This window comes from Phalacrocorax carbo, chromosome 19, assembly GCF_963921805.1.
Source record: "Phalacrocorax carbo chromosome 19, bPhaCar2.1, whole genome shotgun sequence".
Classification (NCBI taxonomy): domain Eukaryota; kingdom Metazoa; phylum Chordata; class Aves; order Suliformes; family Phalacrocoracidae; genus Phalacrocorax; species Phalacrocorax carbo.
In genome coordinates, this window is record NC_087531.1 from 1,461,742 (window position 1) to 1,485,358 (window position 23,617).

Genomic DNA, 23,617 nt, shown 5'->3' on the forward strand with positions numbered 1-23,617 from the left:
CTTGGAAATAATTGCGGTTTGAAGTAAGGGTAAAGAGTCTTGAGAGCCACTCACGCTAAAGATCTCATCTATGAACCTGGAAAACCAGCTCTTCTGTGTTTCTGACAGAGTAAAGCGAACGCCAGTCAGTGTTTCAAGCTCTGCTAGTTGAAATGTGCTGAGAGCTCTGCTAAGAAATGTGCTTTCAAGGCCTCTAGGGGATTGTTGTGTGGGTGCTGTGGGACACCTAGCTGATAGAGCAACCAGGAATTCAGCACAGAGGTACGCGATTCTCTTCTAGTCGGCTGGGATGTGGGCTCGTCCCCGTGCACCGCAGACAGTGCGAGCGGTTCCCAGCGTTACCATTTAGACCATTCCTGTTGTCACGTAAGGTGAAGATATCACGATGTTTTGAGGTGGGGCAGCCTGAAAACAAAAAAGCAAAACTTCTACATGCGGTGATTATGTGAACACCCTAAAAGGGCCAACCTTTTAGTCACTGCTGACGGTGGCAAGCGCCATCAGCAGGAGCCAAGTATTGCAAATGCTCTGGTCTTGATAACGTGGCTTCAGAAAGGCTTTCTGAACATACAAAGTGCAAAGCAACGCTCTGACAGCCAAAAATACACTGTGATTTATATGCTTTCTTTGGAAGCTGGTTTAGGTGTGCTGTAGCCAGCCCTGTGTCAGCCTCTTAAGTCACACAAAAGAAGCTGAAACGCTCTTGGCTCCTGTTCCTAAAGAGGTTTCTTCATGGCTCTGTGCTACACCAAGCTCATCGGCGAGCTAGTCAGCGTTTTTCTTGTTTGCTCAGCATCAGCTGCTTCCCAGTTCTGTGAGGCTTGGCTGGAGAGCAGCCCCGCAGAGAGGGTCGCTTATCTTCCTGCACTTGAACAGAAGGTATTTAATTTTTAAGTAAATATTTTTGCCCAGAACCTCAGGCTTTTTGTTTTTTCCCAAGCTTGATGGTTGCAAATACTCCCCGTGTGCAGACACTAGAATGAAACCGAATCCAGCAGAGAAGAATCTGCGGGGCGGCTAGCACGGCTCCCACCATAGGCTGGGGGGGGATTAATCCCCGTAGCCTTACAGGGCGCCCGCGCTGCTTATCCGTTTGATTTTTGACATTGCAGAAAGTGGGCTGAAGGGGGAGACTTCGCCCCGAACTCCTCGGCTTCAGTGCAGGCAAAAGCCTAGACAAATAAATCAGCCTTGAATTCTGGTCCGAAGGTCAACAAGTAAGAGTGACGCCAGAGCGGATGGAGTCCCTCAGCGTGGGGTATCTTGTCCTCAACCATCGGATGACCTCATCCAAGCCTCCCAGATTGCCATCTCTGCGCTGACACCGGGGTGATCAGGATGGCTTCAGACCACGCTGCCTTCGGTTTGGCCTGCAGAATAGCACCGAAAGGTCTCTCTGTCTGCGTATAAAAGTCATAAAAGGTTAAATTACAGTGAATTCGGCTTCCAGGGTTATTCAGACATGTGTGGGATCGGATGTCTGGTCTCTGTGTGCCGCCTCCCCGCTGACTGTAACTGCGGCGTTGGGTCAGTGCTGGTTCCAGGGGGAAACACCCTCGGCGGCAGCTCGAGGGATTGCTCATCTGGTTATTTGAGCTTGATCCTGCTGGGGCAGGATACCCGGCTGAAAGTGTCGCTGCAGACCGCCTGGGAGCAGGGAAACGGGTCATCGGCTGTTTGCCTTAACAGGGCTCGCACGGCTCTCTTTAGCTGCTTTGAAACGCTCTTTGAACGCAGGCAGGTATAATAGCTGCAGTCAGTGCAATGAACAAACCCCGTTTCTTTTTCCATAGCACACAAAAAAAGGTAGCTGAGGGGCATGTGATGGTGGGAAGGTTCGTAACAGCTATGTTACCCCGATTATTTACCAGCTCCCTATCTTCCCAAGAAGCGTTGAGCAAGCTATGCCGAGCCGTACAATGAGTATATTGTAGCTTGTGGTTCTGATGTAATTCCCACCAAACGCTCTCTCCACAATGAAAACTTGAAGTTACTTGAAACCAAACTCCTTGCCCTTTCCATCCCCTGCACGCAGAGCTGTGTGAAGTTCAATAAACACGCGCTGCCGGGCTTGCTCAGCACAACCGCTCTCCGAAGCCCTGCAAAAGTCCCAGTATCTTCTAGTGAATAGAGGCTATAATTGGCACAATGCTCCTAATAAAGGCGAGTCCTCACAGTATTTGCCTTGAATTCTTATTTTAGGGTTTTGTTGTAATCTTCTTTAAATTCCATGTGGCTAACTTTCTTGCTAAACATGTGATCCTGTTTCGGGGAGAAGCAAAATAAGGTTGAGATGATAAGAAGCCAAAGCTTTCTGCCCACAGATTGCAAGCAGAGGGGTGGCTTTGCATTTGTCTGAATGCTCGTGTGGCACAGGAAAATATTGGCTGTTCAGGAGTCTCAGGAAAGAGACTCCTGTGATAAGATAACTTGTAAGGGACGGCATTTTATCTGGGCATTACGGTGACGTGAGAGTGTCGAGATGGCAGGGACTTGTTTCTTTTAATAGCCGTGCGTTACTGACGGGGGAATTCTCCGCTGCTTTCTCCACCAAAACACAGCAGCTCTGCCAGCTGACTCAGACCCATGCCCTCGTCTCTGTTTTCTTTCTTTTGCCCTTATAAAAGAGTTTGGCGTCTCCTTTTGCCATTTCCAGCATAGCCTGGTTTTGGGTCTCCCAGGTGGAAAGCGGAGGCTTGCTGGTAAACTGCGCCGAGCAGCTCGAGAGCAGGCAGCGGTAAAGGTGGTGTCTGGAGGAGGTTGTGTGGATGCAAATACTAGTGACCGAAGGGTCTCCGCTTTGAAACAGGGTGGGTTTTGTGCCGCTGCGCTTTTTGGGTGCCTGGCAGTCGTTCTCCCTTGCACTGTCTGTTCAAGTTTTGGTGTGCAGGTCCAGGTACGCCTGCCTGTTCCTCTGCTTGCAGCGGAAGATGAGAGCATCGCATCTGCGTGGTATCTAAGCTGGTATTGCCTTTTGGGTTTGGGGGTAGATGCATGTGGCTGGTTTAGTCAGAGGGTTCTCCCTCTTCGGGCATTTGCTTATCTGTAGAAAACTCAAAAGTCATTTCAAAACCTTTCCACCCACTCAGCACCCAAGGAGTTGCACAGCAGAGGGAACCGCCAGGCTGGCTGCAGGCTGCTCGCTCGGCTGTGTCATGGCTGATGCTGTAAAATCTACTGATCTCATGATGAAGTAACTTTTGCACATGAGGCCGATAAATTCATGCACCTCGTGGTGCAGCTGGAAGAGCCTTTGTCCGATCACTAAAGAAGGGAATGACACGCTGTACCACGCTTAAAACTTCCCCTGCCTCCTTTAAGCATCTTGAGTGCTGATGCTCACAGTGTTTCCCAGCTCAGATCTCGGGAGCTCTGGGAAATTCTCAGGAAGCTTTGTGATCCTCAGCCTAAACTTCCCTTTCTTTTATCTCCTTCTATAACTTAATACTCCTGTGCCACGACACAGCCCAGCTTCCTGCTTAGTCTTTATACCCTCCTGTTGAATGGGGAGCTGCTATCGGGCCCTCCCAGGCAAGGACAAGCTCCACAGTGGTCTAGCCAGGATATACATATTTAGTTCTCAGTCAGACCACTAAAATCAGTAACCTGGTACCTCTTGTCAGGCCGTAATTGAAGACACGAGCCTGAGTTGAATTGTGTCTATAGCCAGGGCAATCCCTGGCCTCAAGGACCTGAAAACTTATCCTGATCACTTCCAAAACGATTGCACATGAAAAAGAACTACTTAATAGCAAAATCGTGAAGAAGAACTCTTCCTTCTTACGGAGCGGGGTGATTGGGGTTTGGAGTCGTGGGTTTGCTGCTGGAAGGCTAGAGCAAAGCTCTGTGATTCCCTTGGAGGAGCTGCGGGGACAGATCAATGCATTTATAGTTCTGCTATTATTAAAGCCAGAGGGGGTTTTAAAACATCAGTGTTACTCCTCATAGTCCCTTTTTGGAAGGAGAGCACGGGTGCCTGGGTGGGGGGTTTCGCCTGTGACACCACCTGCACTTGAGCATTGCTTAAGCAAAGCACAAATATTCCAGGACTTGACAGCGGGCAATTTTCAACGTGCCAGGCTGCAAAAACAGCCTTCATTTCACCGCGCTGTGTGAAGTACTCCTTTCATCCTTTCCTTTGGGTAAGATCTCAAAATCTGTTAGCTTGCATTCATGAAGGTGTTTGAAGAGCGTGTATTTACTTAAAAGATCATAAATGTCCTCAAGTTTAAAAATCTTCACAGAAGTGATTAACGTTTTGCTGAGACAGTTGCGGAGCAGCAGATTTTAAATGGTCCTTGAAATACAGGAATTTACGACCTGATTTTGAAGAGCAGGGAGGAAGGTCTCCCATCCACCCGTCTGAAGAGAAGGCATTAATGCTGGGGAGGAGATTCGGGGGGGGGGGGGGCTCGTGAGCTCTTGCGATGGTTTCTGCAAGCAGAGGGATGGCACTTACATGGCTTAGTCATCTCCGGCTCTGAGAGGAGGAGAGGAAATTGCAGGTGACTGGAAAGGAGCAGATTCAAAGCGAGAGCCTGTAGTGCTGCATGGGGCTGGGGGGGTGAGAGGTTTTGGGGTGCAGCACCACCTCCTGCCAGAGCGAGCAGTTTTCCCCCTGCAGAAGCGGTGGTCGGTGACTTCTGCAGCAGCACTGGAGCTGCTCGTGCACAGATCGCACCTGGGCTGGTGACTGAAACCGGTGCTGGAGCTTGTTCTGCTTTTCTGCTCATCCATCCTTCCTAAATAACTGCTGCTAGTGCTGGCCGAGAGCTCCGAGTCTCACAGCTGCCCTGAAGCAGGCGGAGAACGAGTAGCTACCATGAAATTTTGTGGCCTGATTCTCATAGCAGCGCTCCTGTGGAAGCTGCGAGGGCTCGCTGCTTGCGTGCGGTGATCTGGTTTTCCCCTCTGTACTTTATCTGTAACTGCACTGACCAGAAATGCAGGAAGGATGAGGACGGAGCAGACTTTGCAGCGCAAGTTCTCATTTATTTACTACCCTCAACCCATAACAGCCCTTAAGCACCTTGACTAAAGCCCAGCTTTGATTCCTGGTTTAAATTATACGGTGGAGCGTTTATTATGTATCTGGCCGTCCGTATTGTACCGTGGACTAGCACACGAGCCCACCGGTGGCTCCAGACCTTCAAGAGGATAGCCAGACCCCTCCAGGGAACCGGCTGCTCGGCCTCAGGCGGGCAAGCTGGCGTGGTGGCTCTTGCAGCCGGTTCCCCTGTGCACCACGAATGCATCTGCAGCTCCCGCACACACGAGCCAAGGGAAAACCTGAAAGTGCATCTGGCTTTGCATTTCAAACCTGGTGCCCGGCTGGTTGTGTTGCAGCCTCCGGGCAATGGCTCCAGGTAACGACTGATGTAAATACCTTTGCACTCAATATTTTTGTTTGTTTGTTTGTTTTTTTTAATGCATGGTCTAAAAATAAGGTTGGAATGTGCTGCGGTGACTCAGGGTACATGGTCTGCAGCACCGGGGTGGTGACCGTGTGTAATTGCCGTTGGCAGTCCTGCCAGTGGTCTCCACCCAGCTGGCATCAAAACTGCTGCAGATAAATTGGAGAGAAGGGGGAGTTTAAAGCCAGACCTAAGACAACAGCGGGAGTTAACTGCGTGGGGGTTTTAGGCTACCCTGGAAACAAAGTCTCTTCAGTGTTGTGCAGCTTAGCTGGCAGATGTGTCCTGCAGGATTTCACGCTCTTTCAGCCAGGTAATCGTTTCCTTTAATGGGAAGGAAATGGAGCTGCATGGCTCTAGGGATGCTCTCTCCTTCCAAAATCCTTGGCCAGTTTGAAACTAGAGCAGTTCAAGAGACAAAACACTTTAGGCAATTAATGGACCCGGTAAAGTCAGAGCTGCACCAGAGACGTGCCCCTCTCCTACAGCTGTACTACGTGCTAGTTGCTGTAACGTGGCACGGATATCCAGGCGGAGCGGCAAGCGGCCGCACCAGCCTCCTCTTCCAACAGCCGTGCTGCTTGCGAAGCCTCCGCCGAAATTTGGGCAGAAACTCGCTCGGGCACCGGCTCCGTACTCCCCGTCGCCGTGCTCGCCGGCTGGGCGCCTGCTGGGCCCACGGCCGCGCTGCCCTGCCTGCCTTCACGCTGCAAGCCCCACGTTTGCTGGAGACGTTCCTCGCCGTAGGAGTGCTGCCTTCCCTTGGGGGAACCCCGGAGGCGCCGCTGGGAGCTCAGGGGTGTCTGTGCAGCAACACAGCTAGAAAAGCGAGCGCGTTGCCTTCCCGCCCGGGTTGTGCACAAAGCACATTTACTGCTGCGTGTCAGAATACCCCAAAGCTCGGACGTGTTGGCTTGGGTTGTTTCCATCTGGAAAGAGACATACCTAGATATTGGAGCTGGGGAAAAATACACTCTGAAAAACAAATTGCTCTCAATAAGGGCCTGAAACTGAGGATGAGACTTCTCTTGGTCTTGTAACAGTGTGATTTTAACCTTCTAATACATTAGAAGTGGGCTAGGCAAGGCTCGGCCGCGGTGACAGCAGCTCCGAAGGGTCTGTCTGCTGTGCTGGGGTTGCTGGTGCCTGCAGGAGGGATGTTAAGTATCTTAAAATCCGTGGCCTAGTTACAACCTGTTGTAAGGAGACTGCAGTTTATCTGGGGAGGGACAGTGAGGGGATGTTTTGCAAATCTAAAGGAGCTTATGGGCACTTCAGTAACTCATTTGTTGCTAAAGTGAAATGCTTTGGTGTCCCTGCCCCTCTCCCACGCTCCTCACGCCGGTCAAGCTGCAGGTGATGCAGAATAAAGTGTGGAAAATCAGCTGGATCATTTCACCACCCAGATGTGGATAAACCCTCCTCCCCAGCAAGATGCAGAGCGAAGCCCAGTGCTTCCCACCACTGCCTCTTTAAGGAGTTTCTCCATCCTGGGATGGCTCCTCAGCCGAGCTCCTCGCTGCGCTCTCCCCGAGTATTGTCCCACACTATAGAAATCTGGAGGTCTTAAAGGGGCGGGGGGGGAGAAAAAATTGCTGCACTCAGGAAAAAATTCAATAGCTCATTCAGCTGTTGAGCTACTGATGCAGGAAGTGTAAAAGAAAAATGGAGCCTGCTTTGTTCTGCCCAGACAAGGAGTAAATGCCATTGCCCTAACAGCCTTTTTCTGTTCCAGAAAAGCATGAGGTCATCTTTAAAAGCAGTAACCACCGAGCGGGTTTACACTGGGTTACCAGTTTCAGGCTCCCCCTTTGTCATATATGCCCCCCCCCTTTTCCTGGCACCAGCCCGGCTCGGGGCTCGGCGCAGGATCGCTCCGGCGAGGTGTGTGTCGCTCCGCTCCCGTGCCGCGGCTGCTGGTGGGCGCCTGGCCGCGGTCCAGGGCCTGGGCGGAGGGGCTGCAGGCTTTCGCCTTGGAGGGAGCCGCTCCATAGCGTGGGCCCTTGGCCGCTGGGTCTCTGAGCACAGCAGGCTGCGTGCTGGGGGGAGCTCGCCTCTCCAGGCAGGGTCGGATGGCCTCAGGCTCCCAGGCGAGGTTGCTGATCCAGCCTTGCCCGTGATCTCATGGGAGATGGTTTTATGCACCTCTGTGGCTCTGGAGATGGTGCCACCTCAGCGGTGTGGGGTGTTTCACCCTCCAGCAAATGCACACGTGCTGTAGGGAAACGCTGCTGGCGGGTGGGCTGCTCTTGAAAAGCTCATTCTGGTTAAGGCTGAGGTCCAGGAGCGCGACCATCTCCCCACGTGCCTTTGTCAGCACAGCGTACCCTGGTACCTCACCCCGCCGGCCCCACGACGGGAGGATGGCTGGAAGGTGATGCTCGGGCCAGCCTGGCTGCGGGGTGCGAGCCACACGGGCTGCTGGAGGTGTGCCCTCCCGGTGCTCCCCGTCCGGCAGCTCGAGCACAGGGACATCCAGAGGCACCAGGCTCATGGGGTGGGTTTTTTTTTGTCTGGGGGAAGACAGGCATAACTCCGGCAGTTACTCAGATGTTCGCTTGTTTATTTAGCCTGTTAGGAGTGGCTGCTTCCAGCTATGAGAAGTATGGGAAGAATTCAGAAACTAGAGGGATCAGTGCATATTTCTTCCCTAGCGTAACGCTTCCTGCCGTTCAGCTGGAGCGGCGGCGGGTGGGAGCGTGCAGGTGGCACCGATTGCATAAAAGAGAAAGGGTTTTGTGCCGAGTGAATGATTAACAGTTCGGGGTGTCGGTCTCGCAGCTCAGCGCCGTACATCTTGCAGGGTGCAGATCAGAGGCGTGCTACGGCAAGCCTGGTTTCTCGGCACGCCACGATGCCGAGGGTGGCAGTTTCATCCTCGTGACCTGGGTCCTGGCATAACGTTTCGGTGCAGGGTGAGACGAAGGGTCCCTCCGTGCATCTCGTGGGACGGAGCGAGGCGCGGGGTGCCGAGCCCTGTCCCGCAGCGACCTTGCTCCGTGCCACGGGGCTCCGTGATCCCTCGGCTCCCAGCGGAGCCAGGAAGCGCCGCCGGGGCAGGGTTGGGAAATGGATGAAAGGGCTGAGCGGGCAAAGCCCTGCTCGGAGCCAGACCGAGATGCTCGACAGAGGAGGCGTCTGCTTCGACACGGAATTCGTGCTGAGTCACGGCTCGTCAGAGCCAGCGCTGCTGTCACCGCTGTTGCTGCACGCTTCTGACTCAAGAGCTGCGCCGGGTTTGGTTGTTTTTCCCCCACTAAAGCAGCCCAAATCATTACCTTTTCAATCTACCTGGTACATGAAGAATTAGCTTATAAAAAAGAAAACCTGGGTGAGAAGCGGAGGTGCCTACTCCGTAGGCATAAGTCAGTCGGGCTTTAACGTCAGAGGGTTGTGCAGAACAGATACTCAGGGCTGAAAGTGCAAAACAGTCCCGTGTAATTGCCCTTTTCAATCTTGCCTCAGTGGAAATATTGGAGCACTGATAGTAATAGGCTGCCCCAAGCACCCTGCTTTGTAAACACTGAAGAACATTTTTTGCTGGAGGTATATGAAGAATGTGAACACAAGAAATCTGCCACACTTACTGTGATCCTTTAAACTCTTTAATGATGAAACCTGATCTAGAGGAGGGCATTTGCGGTTGTTCTGGAGCCAAAGACTGAGCTGATGCAGGACACGGTTCTAAGCATCCTGACCCGCTTTTGGTTCATAATATGCAAACCAGATTAAAAGAGCAAGTCCTGATAGTTTCAGAATTTATCCTGACTTAACTGTTGGGACTCTGTCCTCCAGCGCTTTTCCTAAAATAGGCAGAAGTGCTCACGGGATGTTTGCGCTGCAGCCAAATCGTAACTCGGGACTCGGTTGCTTCATTCCCGAGTCTGTTCTGCCCCTTGCCCGCGCTTCTGCTCCCTGTTTACTCTCTGCAAGGTTTCATAACCCTCCCTCGCTTGTTGGCATTGACCTTAAACACCACTGGATAATACAGCATTACCCGTGCTCTTGTGTTCTCTTAATTTTTATTAATTTTCAGTGTTTAACTTACTGCAGCAGCATTTTTCATGCGCTGTCCTACAACCACGTAGGTGTGAAACCTTGCCGCATCACAAGCCCTGTTAATACCGAGCCCTGTTAATACCGAGCCCTGTTAATACCTCCGCAGTCTGGGATCCGCGGCCACCTGCCAGATTGCTGCGTTGCTGGAGGAACAGGGATGGCAGCCCAGAGAGTTGCAAGACTGCCTGATGACTTCAGCCCTCCTGGAATTGCTTACACGACGGCGTGAAAAATGCACGCCGAGTTAACGTTAACGCAACAGGAGTCGTTTCCCAAAATTGGGCTGTCCTCTCTGGGCAGCGCTGCCCTTCCCAGGAATGCTGCCGGGGAGAAGGGGAAGATGGATTAGCCGGGAGGGCAGAAGGTGCTCTGGCAAAGATGCGGGGAGATTTATTTCCTGCTGAATGATGCCTGTTCGTGACTCAGCGAAACGCGAGTGGCGTTGTTGTGCAGAGTCATGAGTAGATACCGGGAAGGGAAAAGTCTGCCCTGGCCAGGCGCCGGCCGCTCTGTGGGCAGGGGCGGGAGGGGGTCGGTCGTGGCCGAGCACCGCAGGCTTCGCCCGCCTCGCAGGAAGCTCTAGGGATTATTTCTCTGCAGTCAGATGACGGAGCAGAGGCAGAAGGATGTGCACGAGGCCTGGGTGTCCTGACTGTCCTGTGCTTCCTCGCCAGGCCCAGCCGCAGCCATCGCCTCCCCGTCCTTTTCCAAATGCTGATTTCTTTAAAACGTAAAGATGGGAAAAGGTCCGCCGTAGCTGCGTCCTGCGTGTCGTCCTGATTTGCATCACACATGCTTTACCCTGTGTGCTTCTGCACGGCTTTTTGCCAAATGCCTTTACCTCACGAGTTATTTACACACCCGTGTAAGTCTGCTGAATGACATCTTCAAAGTTTGTTTTGGCTTTTAAAAAACTCCCGAGGATGCCCTTGGTGTGCCACGCAGCAACCCGCTGCATCTCCCGTACTGATGGTCTCCAGTTGCTAATGACGTGCTTAGTTAATTATTCACCAAGGTAACAGAAGCTGGTTTTAAACTCCGGCTGGGCAGAGCAGTCCTGGAGCGTGGCCACGTTACGTGACCCATGCCGGACCCGAAAGCGATGCGGGTCCCGCTCTGCGGAGCCTGGGACCCACACGCTGCAGTGCCGGGGCTGACCCAGCCTGTGCCAAGAGCCACCCCAGCTTGGCAGGTGTGGGCCGGGAGCCGCCGGGGAGCCTTAGGGATGCACGGGGCGAGCAGCCGCTGTGGGCTGCGGCTGGAGGAGGATTTTGCATCCAAAAAAACTCCCCTTGACCTTTCTGAGAGCTCGGCTGCTGAAATCTGTGCTTGGATGATTAAAACGCCGTGAGAGGAACTGCGCCGTCAGCGTGGTGTGCAGGGTGCCGCTCGCTCGGCTCCTGGTTTCCCCGAAGGAGCCCTGCGCTATCGCCGCTGGGTGACAGCAGCTGAGGAGGAAGTAGAAGCTGCTGCTGCAGATTTTGTTGCTATAAAACCACTGACCCTGTGCTCAGTGGCAACCGATGCTGCCTTTTTACGCTTGGTAGAGGCAAAGCGCGTTGCTGCCGTAGGCAAAGCAGGGTCTCGCTTGGTGGTGCCGAGCTGGAGAGCGGCTGTCAGCGCGGGGGCAGGGGAAGGCAGGTGCCTGCCTGTTTTGCTGCTGTAACAACCCAAGTAAAGCATCACTTCTGATGAAAAGCATTGCTTTCGCTTTGCAAAGACTCCATGAAACGGGGCTACAGGGAGAGTAGGGGGTAAAACATCTCCCCCTTGCCAAGGGCTTTTAAGACAGTAGCTTGATAACTCCTGCCACGCAGCGGGACTCTCTCCACGCTGTACTTTGTAAAAGGCATCCTTCCTTCGGCCGGGCTGTGTCCCCTGCGCAGCGCGAGCCGTGGGATGCTGCAGGCACGGGGGTGCGGGCTGCACATGTCCCAGCGCCGCGGCAGAAGCAGAAGTTCCCTTAAGTAATTCACCCTCGACTGATTCATCAGCCTTGTTCCATAAACAGGAAGCTGGGAAAGTACAAGCAGGTGATCTGGTGCTGCTGCAAACATAAATTATATCTGATTGCTTGCATTTTTTTTTCCCCTCTAACTGCCTGCTAACTCTTTATCCAGGTGAAGGATTGTTTTGTCAATGAGGAGTGAACTATTTGCAGTGGGGAGGTCGTTCAAGTTCACAGTACAGATATAGAAAGAGCTTGACTTAGAGCTCTTCCCTGGCCCTGATGCTGCCTGCACTGTTTTGGAGTCCTTCAAGATAACTGCTCTCACCATAGCACGTGCTGTCAGCAGGGATTGCGTTGGAAATGCAGATGATCAGATGGCCACCAGTGGCTGTGTGTGTGCTAGCGGCCTAAAAGGCAAAACTTCCCTGCTTTTTCCAGGGATTAATGACATTAAAATGGACGGTAGCACTAGCACAGCCGCTGTCCGCCTCATGCTCAGCCTGGGTAGGGAATCACAGCAGGGCTGAGCACAAGCTGCTGTTCCGAAATCCCAAAGAACTCGGAGGGCTGGGGTCTATCTAGCGCTCAGTGCTGAAGGAGCAGGCTGTGTCCCGAGATGAAGTGTTCCCACCTGGAGGTGCTGCTTTTTCATGGGAAAGAGACCAGAGCGGAGCGTGCCCTATGCCCTGTGTCCCAGAAGGCTGGGAGAAGCACCCTTTGCCGTGCCGGGCGAGATGGCTCGCTGTGTGTGGTTTGGCACCCTGATGTGGGACTTTGGGTGCTGGTCAAGCTCGTTTTAGGACTCTGGACCCTTTTTAGGTTAAAGACCTCTCACCAAGGCCCGACTCTGAGCTCAGTCTGACACCAGCACTGCTGGCACAAGGACATCCTGCTTTGCCACAAACCCACCGAGTCTCTCTCTTGCAGTGTTGTGGCTTAGGAAATCAGGGCGGGAGAGGAGGATCCTTCCCCAGGGACCAGCCTGCTTCCTTCTCCCAATTCCTGTAGCACCAGACTTTATTCCAACAGTGTGGCTTCCCATGTTGTCCTGACTAACATCTTCCAGGACTCGCGAGGTGGAGATTTCCGAATAACCCTGCTAATTCAGGGAACCGTCTCATGGCGGGGTTGGTAACGCTGGCTGCAGCACCGTTTGTTTTCTCCGGTAGCGTTCGGTGTTGCAAACAAGGCTGAGTGTGCCGTTCAGGGATTGAGGAGTTCAGCACACGTTGCATGCTGCTGCCAAGCAAAATAATCCCCGAGAGTGCCGTTGTGGTCTGGAATAAACTCCCTTAATGTCTAAACATAGGCGAGACAGCTCGAGTCTGCTAGGATTTGAGATGGGGCAGACACTCCCCCCTTTCTTCCCCCCAGTAAAGGCAGCAGTTCAGCATCTGCTTTGAAGCTGCCGGTCCTGGGGAGAAGACTGAAGGAGTCTCTAATTAAAGCTAGCACAGAAGGGCTGCAGTGGGCGGCTGGCTGGGGCACTGGGAGAGCCGCCGGTACCTGACCCCTTGTTTGCTTTGGCTCTTTCCTCCTCCCAGCATCATCTAATGGTTTGTCGGGAGGAGGGCGGTGGCCCTTGCTGCAGACCTCTCCCCCTATTCCCTGCCGTTAACTGAGCCATCAGGGGCTGAGTCACCGCCGGGCAGGGCAAGGAAGTGACTTTTCCTGACACCTCTGCAGCAGCCCCACGGAGATGATGATAAAGAAATGATCAGAGAACAGTGTCTGGCCAAGGGAGTCCGGCTCAGACGGCGTGGCTGGAGCTGCCCTCCGGCGTGCCGCAGCCCTGGCTGCTGCCCCGTGGCTCTGGCTTGAGCGACGGTGATGGATTATGTTGGTCTTGTAGACAAACTTCTTCAGTTGCTGCTTTTAAATTTCGAGGAAGGTCGTTTAACCGCCTGCGTTCTCCCTGCCGGGGTGCCCGGCTGCAGCGTGGCGGTCGCGGGGGCACGGCCCCACGCGCAGGTTGCACCCGGCCAGGCGACAGGTACATTAAAGGCCCGCGATCGGCACAGCCGGGGATGGGTGCAGAGTTTGGCAGCTGGATGGGGTCCGCGAGACCCTCAGAGACCAGATGCTTTGTGCACATACAAGAGTTGTGCTTCGGCAAAGCTCCGGTCCTGCTCTGCTCTGGCTCCGGTCACCCTGCAGTGCTCTCCTCGTTTCCATGTTCAGCTGGGCCCTTATTTTGCACCATTTTTGTGGAAGATTCATTTGAGACGTGAGCTATCGGTGCCTCTTGTGCTTTCATATCCCCCCCGTGTCTGTGCTTTGGCATCTGAGAAACCTCTGCCCCTTGCCTCAGCCCTTAGCTGCCATCTACCACCCAGCCTGGGACCATCTGTCGCTCTTACTTTCTTACTCTACTTTCTTCAGGGCCGTTGATTTGCAAAACGATGGCTAAATGGCGTCGGTCTGGGTTTGTACGGTATCGTTTCCAGTTGCTGCTCAGAGCCTCGTTGTGCAGAGGGAATCCTGACACAGGAGTTGGGGCAGGACGAAGGCAGCGGTGGAACGAGTAGATGTAAAGTGCAGGTGAACATCTAGGAGCTTTGCGTGGTCACGGTCAAGCAGCGTCCCCGTCCACCTTCCTTCTACCTGGCTCGCTGCGAGCGGTGCATGGCAGGTTACGTGGGCTGGAAAATTTCTGTTCGCTTTTCCAGCCGGTCAGTTGAATGCATCTGGAGGGACTTCCTGCAGAAAAAGTTTCCTTTTTCCCCTCTCGTCGGCAAGTTTCTGTTTGATTTTTTTAAACAAAGAGTGCCGTTTAAAGGAAAGGAGAACTTGAAGCAGAATCAGGAAACGTTCAGTTGGTGTCATCAGTTTAGGGCTTGTGGAAGCCCTTTGCACGTGGCTGTCGGCGAGGAGGCGGTGCACAGCCCTTCCCGAGATGGTGCATGGTGGCGTGGTGGTGTCGCTCGTGATGCCAACCCCCCTCTCCCCGCTCCTTGTTTTGCAGTGTTCTCACGTGCTGGGGCCAGGAGCCGATGGCAGACAATGTCAACAACTAACAACATAGCGCAGGCCCGGAAGCTGGTGGAGCAGCTCCGCATCGAAGCCGGCATCGAGAGGATCAAGGTGAGCACAGGAGCTGGAGCGGCGCGACACGTGCCGCCTCTGGTGCGGGCAGGGCGGGAGCGGGAAGGGTCCCTGGGCAGTGCTTTGGGTTTTTGCCGAGCGCCTGCATGCTGCTGCGATGTCCCCAGCTCGGATGCTGCGGCATTTCCAGTCAAGACTCCTTCCCACAGGCACGGCTCGTGCCGGCAGGTAAGGTGGCAGCCTGGGCAGCTTCTCCCAGGCGTTAGAGGCGACCGCGCGATCCGAGGGCAGGCCAGCCACTGCAGTAAGTTCCTGGAGCTCAGCTGGGCACGTGCAACGTGTGAAGGCACCGAAGCTCACGCGCGTTCCAGGCTCGTTGCCCCGTTTTTTCACAGGATGGCTTCACTGTCCATATGCAGTTTCCCTCAGACGGTCGCTGCCTGCGCGGTGATTTCTCAGCTGCTGCGTTCTTGCAAATGCAAAAGGATGGTGGCACGCCTTCACGCTGCTTTGAGGCACATTTAGGGAAGGTTAATTTTGTGCCGCAGTTGTCCAGGATAGCAAACCAGAGTCTATTCTCAGCTGTGTGCTGGCTCACCAGCAATCTGCTGGGGCAGCAAAGGAGCCCCAGAAATAAAGCTCCCTTTGGCACTGGGGGGTTGGAGCAGGTAACGTGCTCACAGCCACAGCGTCCCCTGAGAGTCGGGGACTGGGTCCTCCAGGAGCTTTCACTCTATTCTGGGAACCGGCTCGGTGATTGCAGTACCCGGGCTCGTTCGGCCACGTGAGCTCTGGAGAGCAGCCTTTGCTGGAGACAAATATTAGCGTGTGGGCAGCAAGGTGAGCAGGAAAAATCCCAGGGCACTCTCTGAATTTACACCTCTTAAGCCACAGAGGAGCCACACTCGTCACCCGGCCCTGCTGCCCTCATCTGGGCTTTGCCTGCCTTGGTGGGCAGGGTGGGTCGGGGCAGGCTGTGGTCGCTGCCCGTCCCTCCGAGAAACTCCCTGGGAGGGGAGGAAGGAGAGGAGAGATGAGATCCATTCATGGAAGGTCACTTGTCAGTAAGTCACGCGAAGGAAAGCCCCATGTGTGGTGAGGAAAGGCACAGTGAAACTGAAATACTGTAAACCAATGGGTGTTAAATCCACCTGATTTTTGATTCCGTTTCCCGGTCAAAGAATGTTTTCTTTGACTTTTAGTCCCGGCTGCTTCTGCAGCAGCAGATCCTGCGTCATCTCCGGTTTTGATGTGCAGGAGCTGCTGCTGCTCTGAATACCTTTTTTTTTTAAAGCCATGAGGTTTTGTAGCTGTTTTTAGAGCCACCACTTTCCAGACTCCAGTGATGCACCCAAGCAAGGCCATTTTAGGGAAGACAAAATAAATTACAGGTCTTCCCTCAGCACAGCCGTTGCTGACTCTCCTAAGAATTACCGTGTCTCAGCTCCAGGATCCCAAATGGTGCACGCCGAGGAGGAAGGAGGGTGTGTGTATACTTACCGACCTTTGTAGCTGTGACTATCTTAAATGCTTTGCTGGGAAGGAACAACAGCGGTGGGACCACAACATGCTGCTATTTAGGCTGAGTGGAGAAGACGCGCTGTCTGGGCAAGCTTTCAATAACGCCACAGTCCGCAAACCCAGCTCTTGGGCAAGCGTGCCGAGCCAGGCAGCTCCCGAGTACGGCGTCAGACAAGCCCTCGCTCCTCCGGCTCCTGCTCTCCCTACCTTGCAGCTGAGGTCGGTGTGACGCTCGTTTGCCTGCAGAGAGGTCATCCTCCCCCTCTGCTCTGCCCCAGTGAGGCCACATCTGGGGTGCTGCAGCCAGTTCTGGGCCCCCCAGTTCAAGAAGGGCAGGGAACTGCTGGAGCAAGGCCAGCGCAGAGCTGCCAAGGGGATCAGGGGCTGGAGCATCTCCCTTGTGAGGAAAGGCTGAGAGACCTGGGTCTGTTCAGCCTGGAGAAGAGAAGGCTGAGGGGGGATCTCATCGATGCCTGTAAATACCTGAAGGGCGGGTGTCAGGGGGATGGGGCCGGGCTCTTTCCAGCGGTGCCCAACGCCAGGCCAAGGGGCCACGGGCACAAGCTGGAACACGGGAATCTCCGCTTAAATATGAGACAAAACCCCTTCCCTGTGCGGGTGCCAGAGCAGGGGCACAGGCTGCCCAGAGAGGCTGTGGGGTCCCTTCCCTGGAGACATTCACCCCCCGCCTGGACGCGGCCCTGTGCCCCTACTCTGGGGGTGCCTGCTCCAGCAGGGGTGGGACGGGGTGAGCTCCAGAGGGCCCTTCCAACCCCCGCCATTCTGTAAAATTCTGTAAATTCTGTAAATGAGTGGATACACCCCTGAGATGAGGGGAACGGGCTGCCCCGCGAGCCGTTGGCAAAGCTGTGCCACCAGCGAGAGGCGGCGGCGCGAGGAACACCCCCGATGCCTCCCTGCGAGGTCTGACGGAGCACCCAACGCTGCAGCCGAACCGCAGCCCCGCCACCGCGCTCCGATTTTCCTCCTCCCCAGCCCGAGCAGCCCGCACATCTGCTAGAGGAGGGCCGGGCCTTTTCTAGCGACAGCACCTGCCTCATCCTTCCCTTCATTTACACAGCTGAGGCTTTACAAGGGGTGCGGAGGTTTCCAGGCCACTTGCTCTCATAACAGGTTCAGCCGCACTCCCGACACTCTAATCTCTTTCCCCTTGCTTTGCTCTGAGATTAGGAGTAATTACTGTCTTATGGGAGTAATAGGTTTAAGGCAGAGCCTTGACCTTGCCTCTGCAGAGCAGTTTGGCTGTTGGATCCCAGTGTACGTGATACGTATGTTTAAGTGCAGGCCGGCCGCAGTTGGTGTTCATTAGCGGTTACTGGTTCGTTACTGGTTAGGACTTTGATACTTAACATTGCGATAATAACTAGAGACTCCCACAACAGCCTGGTGCAGTCTCCTCCTCCCAGGAGACACGAAAAAGGGAGGAGGGAAGCCCCGACTAAGCGGTTTGCCCGAAGTTGCAGAGGACCGGGGTTCGCTGCGCGCTCCCGGTTGCTGCTGCGAAAGGTTTAATGACGACGGCGTCCAACCGCGCGCTGCTGCGGGGCCGCGGCATCCTCCGCGAGGCTGCAGAGCGCGGTGACCCCGGTAGTGCCGCCCTCGCAGCGGGGAGGTGGCGTGAAGGTGGTTTTTACCGTCCTAAATCACAGCTCGGCTCGGCTGAGGGGGGCGAGTCGCCCCGGTGCCGAGCAGCCCCAGAGATCCCGGGCAAGGGAACCGCTGCTGTAAGGCTCTGCAGCTACAGCCGGTCACATCTGGGCCTTCCAGATGTGCTGTGGTTGCATCTACGTTTTGCGCTTGCCTTGTCCAACCAACTATTAAGTTAATTAAAAAAAAAAGGGGGTTGCTATTGGTCTCCAAAGCTGCTGGCACCCCCCGGCCTGGGCTACCCGTGCCGCCCACCCTGCTCGCTGCCAGGCGGTGCCGCCACGTCGCTCGCCCACCGCCACGGTCCCTTCTGCTGGCTGCTCTGGGCTCTCCTAGAAGACGTCTTTGAACTAAAATAAGCAAAGCCTCAAATAATAGTTTCTAACATTTTCAAAACCTCTGTTTTTAACATCGGAGGATGGCCACTGTCAAGCAGGCTTTTTTCCCTTTCTTTTTTATCCCAAAGCCCTTAAAAATGAGGACAATATTATCTTCTTTTAAACCTCTTGCTCTCGGCTGGGAGTATTTTCCCAAAACTCATGGCTTTATTTATGTCAGACCTTACAAGCCTTTTTTTCCGTGCCCGTTTCCCCTTTTCAGTCGTCGCCATCTCTCAAGCTTCTGTTACGAAAAGCCGAACGCTGGTTCTCTTCCTCCCCGCGGAGCCTGGGGGCTGCCGGTGGCGCGGCGTGGGCTGAGCTCTGCGCCTTCACCTGAGCATTCTCGCTAACCTTCTGCTTTCTTGCAACATTTAGGTCTCGAAAGCATCTTCTGAGCTAATGAATTACTGCGAGCAACATGCCAGGAACGACCCACTGCTGGTTGGAGTGCCCGCGTCGGAGAATCCTTTTAAGGACAAAAAGCCTTGTATCATCCTATAGCTTTCCTCGCTCCGGCGCGTGCGATCTCTCAGGCAGGGCACCGTTCTCCATCGACTGAAACCAAGCTCCAAACTTAAAACTGCACCGAGGGGTAAACGCTAAATGTTGGATTCGAATAGAACTTAAATCTTTAAAAAAAACAAACAAACAAACAAAAATTTGCGAGTGGTTTAGGGAAGGGTGTTTGCTCCCGGGCCGGTGCCGCACTGAGAGGGGTCAACATTTAAAAACAGGGAAAAAAAAACCAAACACCCAGGGTTGAGGGGCGGGGGGAGTATTTTTAATAGCGACGTTCGAAATTGGTACCGGGGTGGTGCAGGCAGCGAGGGGTTTTTATGTTATTTGCCAACGGGATGCCAGACCCGAGCGTCGAGACGTCGCCGGCAGAAGCTTTGAACAAAGCTCTAAGTGGGTCTGATCCGATTAGTTTCCAATCAGCGCGTCGTTCCAAGAATTTGCTCTGTTTCTTGAGAGGGAACAAGGGAGAAGAGTCCAGGTGGGGACCTGTTCTGTAGAAATCCAGTACAAAAAAGGAAAAAAAAAACAAAAAATAAACCCAACCAAAACACGGCTTGAAAAATTGCTGTTGCAAATGGATAAACCGAGGCTGGGAGGAGGAGGATGGAGGCCGGGGGCCTTCTTCCCCGCGCCGCACGGCTCCGCTCGGATGAGGGGAAGGCACCGCCGGGAAACGCTCTCTGGTGTCGGATCCATCGGCCGAGAGCGTTTCCGTGAGCGGCGTTAGGAAGCCCGAGGCATGGGAGAGGCCGGGCTCGAGCCCCTCTCATCCCTTCTGGGTTTTCTTTGTGCTGTTACCACTGTTTTTCCCAAACGGGACTGTACCGGGGGCGGGGGGAGGGAAGGGGCTTTCTGTCCTGCAGTATCATGTGAGAAATCTTTTTAAATTGGCCTTTTGGAGAGTCTCAGTCCAAAACACTAAAATTGGCGGATTTGCTAGCGTTTCCCATCTCCCTTTTTCTCACGGAGAGCGGCGAGTGGCACTCGCTCCACTAAACCCAGTTAATCTGGGGAGATGAGGGTGAGGCTGTAGAAGAAATAGTTTGTTTCCCATCCCTTGGAAATCACGAAACGCGATTTAAACGGGGAGCGCTTTGTTCACCGCCGTTACACGCACGCGCCGCGTAGCCGGGGACGCCCCGGCGCAGAGCAGCCCGCGAGGAAGAGGGGACAGACAGGCGAGCCTTCCTCCCGCTGCCCGCCGCAGAGCCCTGCGGAGCCGTGGCGGCGACGGAGCCCGGCGCCCCCGTGCCGGGGCAGGCGGGTGCTCGGGAGAAAGATCAGAGCTCAGGGACGTCCCGCGGCCTCTCCCCGCGTCGCTGCGCCGGGCACCCTGCGGCCGGCTGAGCCGCGGCGGCGCTCGCCGGCTTCCAGCTCCGCCGGAGAGAGGACGGGTCCTGGGCGTTGGGTTAAAGCGAGGGGTCTGCGTCCCGCAGGGCAGAGCCCGGGGCTGGGCGGCTCCTCGGGGGACGGCGAACGCTCCCTGCGGGAGGCGGAGGCGCGGTTCGGTTCCCTGACCAGCACGCCGGCACCCGTTCCCGGTTATCCTGAACACAGGCACGCCGTGCTGGTGTCTGAGGACGGGCGGTGCCGAGTTTCGGTTTTGGGAAGAGAAGGACAAAAAACAAAAACCCCACACTTGATGTGAAATCGTGGGAATTTTCCCATTCCCCCCAACGCTTTGGATTTGGTTTGAAATGCCACGACCTCCCGCTGGGATGGAAACCGCACGTGGCCGAGCCCTTCACGGGACAGGGAGATATTTTGGGGGAGCCGCTGGACCCCGCTCACGCTTTTCTGTTCCGGCTCAGCTGGGAGGGAGGAAACCGCGCCGCCCGTGCGGGATGCTGCCTGCGCTTAGACTGGTCGGAGGCGCTGGCCGGGGCAGGGCGCTGGGGGGCTTCGCTGGTCGCTTTTCGGAGGATGATGGGTGTTCCCGGCGCTGCCGCCGACCCCCAGGGCACAGGGAGCTGCGCAGGGCGATGCCGGAGGCCGGCTCGAAGGCAGGGAGAGGAGCAGAGCCTGCGGCCGCGTGGCTGGTACCCAGGGTAGGCGAGCTGGGGTCTGCCAGGAGGAAGGGCAGCTTCGGAGGGGTCTTCCTCCCGCGGCGTGGGGTGTCGGGCTGAGCTCAGCCGGCCCCTCTCCAGCCGACCAGCTCGGCAGTGCCAGCGGAGGCTGTGGTTAGCAGAGATGCTCCATTTACACTTCTTGGTTGCAGGTATCTCACTATTGGTTGAAATACGTGATCACTTGCCTTTTTAAACGAATTTGGATTAAAAAAAACCAAAACCACCCCATGTTTTTAACACTAAGCCGCAGCACCTCCTGTGTACGTCTTGCGGCTGCGTTCCCGGGGTCCTTTGCCGATGTGAGAGGTTTAAACCTCCCGTCTCCCGCCGGGAGCTGTGTCGCGGGCTCTGTCCTGGCGCCAGCCTCGCGCCAGGTGTGCTGGTGACCCCCGGGACGTCACCCCGTCCCGATGCGAGCGCTGGGGCAGGCGGAGCACGAGAAGTGGATTTATTTCCCTCCGTGGCCGAGCGTGTCCCCAGCCCCGCTCGCAGCCCAGCCTGGCGCCGCGCCGAGCATCGGCCGCAGCCCCGGCACGCCGACGGGCAATGCCTTCGTGTTGGTTTTTGGTTTTGTTTTCCTTTTTTCTTTTTTTTTTAAATCTTTCATTCGACGTAGCTTCAAGCTCTCGAGCGCCGCATCTGTAGCGGGAAGCGAGCACTGTCCTGAGGTGCGCCTGGGTTGTGCCACAGCAGGGCTTTCTCTTCTCCGCGAGGGAATTTCCTCTGTCCTTAATCTAGTACAGTTCCAGCCTTATTTTTCTACTCCAGATTGCTGATTCTTCCTCTATGTTAGAGACCAGTGCATGGTGCTATAGCCGGCGACCCAGGCAAGTGCCCGAGCTGCGGGTCAGCCAGACGAACCCGCGCTCTGCGCGGCAGCGAGCGAGCGGCCGAGGTGGCTGCGGGAGCCGCACGCCGCTGCTCCGCTCGAGACCCGGGCAGGGGCTGCGTGTCCCCCTCCCCGCCCCGACATCCGAGGGGGCTCCCGAGTGCTCCCCCCACCCCGACAGCCCTGCCCGGGCGGGGGCCAGCCCTGCCTGCATCCTGCCCTCTCCACCCCCCCCACCCCGGGATCGCGGCGGGGCGGCTCAGCCCCGCGGTGCCGGGGCTGCCTGCGGGATGCTCTGCCGGCGAAGCCGGGGGGTCAGTCCGCTCCCCCTCCCCTCCTTCCACCCGCGCGGGCCGCGCTCGTCCCCGGTGTCTCGCCCGAGCCGTGCCGCGGCGCCGGCGGTGGGGTGGCCGGCGAGGGGCGAGGCGGCAGGTCTAGGTTCAGCGTGCGGCTGGAGCCGGGAGAAGGGGGGCACGGGAGCATCTGCTTGGGGTCCCCTGGGAGCCGGGGGACGGGGCTGGGGGCTCCCGGCACGGGGATGCCAGTGGGCCGGCGGCAGCGGGGTCCTGCCGGGAGCCGAGCGGGTGCTGGTGTCTCTCAGTGGGTGACTCGTTAGGTGGAAAAATCCTCAACCTTTTATTTTGGTTTTTATTAATTTTATTTTTTTTTTCCTCGTCTGAGTAAATCAGTGATCATACTGTAGATGTTTTTGTATAGCATAAATATAAGTGCAAATTACAGTAGTTGCTTGTACTTTGTTAGTGCATTTGCCAAAAAAAAAAAAGAAAAAAAAAAAGAAAGAAAAAAAAGACCAAAAAAAAAAAAAAAGACACTTTTCAGGACTTTTTAAGTGCTCCAGGTCGCGAAGGGGGAGCGGGGAGCCGGGGCCTCCCTTGTGCCGCTGGCGGGGCGTGGGGCAGCGGTGCCAGCAGCCCCGGCTCCACAAAGGCCTTTTTTTGGACATAAACACATGCCCAAATCTGTCTGGCGTTTCTTTTTAGCATGTGGTGAAGCCGTTGCCAAAAATAGAAAGGAGAGAGGCTGCAAAAGAAAAGGGAGAGAGGAAACGTCGCTCCTATTTAATTTTTTGGTCCATTTTCCTTGTTCTCCCCTCCCTGTCTCGGGGACGGTCCCGCGGCGCAGCCGGAGCCGGGAGACGCCCGGGCACCCGCACGGCACCGCAGCCGTGGGGCTGGCGGGGTTCGGTGCCGGTGCCGGAGCCTCCCGAGCCCGGAGCCGAGCAGATCCCCCTTCCTCCAAGTACTTAAAAAGTCAACTTTATTTAACAAAGTAAAAATAACGCATTTACTTCATTGAACCGAAGCCACGCGTCTGATACTTTGCGCTCTTAATTTTTCTCTCTGGTCTATTATTATTATTATTATTATTATTATTATTATTATTATTATTATTATTATTATTTGCCAAACTCTGATCTTGTTGCCAAACGCAAATCGAGGTTTGTAAAGACTGTACTTAGGAAGTAATCGGTGTCTGTAACGTAGGCTCCTCATAACGTCTGCATTTTTGGATCTCTGATTTTTATTTCTGGTGTGCCATAGACCCAATTTCTCGCACAGTGTTTAATATTTTGTGGAATTGTTGTTAAGAAGTGAATTGATAACACAATAAAAAGGCTCACTTTTCATTTTGCCAGATCTCCCGCCCGGCCTGTCCTGCGTCTGCGGTGTGGGGGGGGGGGGACGCCCGGCTGCCCGGCGCGGTGGGCGCTCGGGCGGTCTCGGTGCTCGGCGGTTTCTTCTTCGGGCTGCGGGAGGGGAAGTCGTTACAGCCGGGTAATGACTGACCCTTCCCGCTGCTTTCTCAGGTTCAGCGAAGCCCTTCTCAGCCCCTTCCCCGGGGCGTTTCGGCCGCCTGCCCCTTGCCCAAGGACGCTTGGCCATCCCAAGCGGGTGGGACGGGGCTGTCGCCCCCGGGGATCCCCTTCTCCCACCCTCGGGGGGCCGCTGACGCCACCCTGGCGCTCCCTGACACTGGCAGCTCCTGCGCCGGCGGCATCGCCGGCTTCCCGGCAGCACCGGGGCCCTCCTGTCCCGTGGAGCCGCCGCAAAGCGAAACCAAGAGCAGCGTTTCTTCCCTTTTCGGAGAAAAGGAAGGGACCCCCGCCTGCCCTGGCAGCGGCCGCGGCCCCCCGCTCGGCT

At 55.4% G+C, this 23,617-nt stretch overlaps 1 protein-coding gene across 3 annotated transcripts in view; it reads left to right on the forward strand.

Annotated features, from left to right (window-relative positions):
* GNG7 (G protein subunit gamma 7) overlaps positions 1–23,113 on the forward strand; it is an 80,420-nt gene extending 57,307 nt beyond the window's left edge. For all 3 annotated transcript variants that reach the window (XM_064469758.1, XM_064469757.1, XM_064469756.1), the window contains 2 exons: positions 14,390–14,508; positions 18,414–23,113. In XM_064469758.1, the coding sequence (XP_064325828.1) occupies positions 14,428–14,508; positions 18,414–18,539 (207 nt within the window). In that variant the 5' untranslated portion in view covers positions 14,390–14,427 and the 3' untranslated portion in view covers positions 18,540–23,113. The remainder of the gene's footprint in view (positions 1–14,389; positions 14,509–18,413) is intronic.
* The last annotated feature ends 504 nt before the right edge of the window (positions 23,114–23,617 follow it).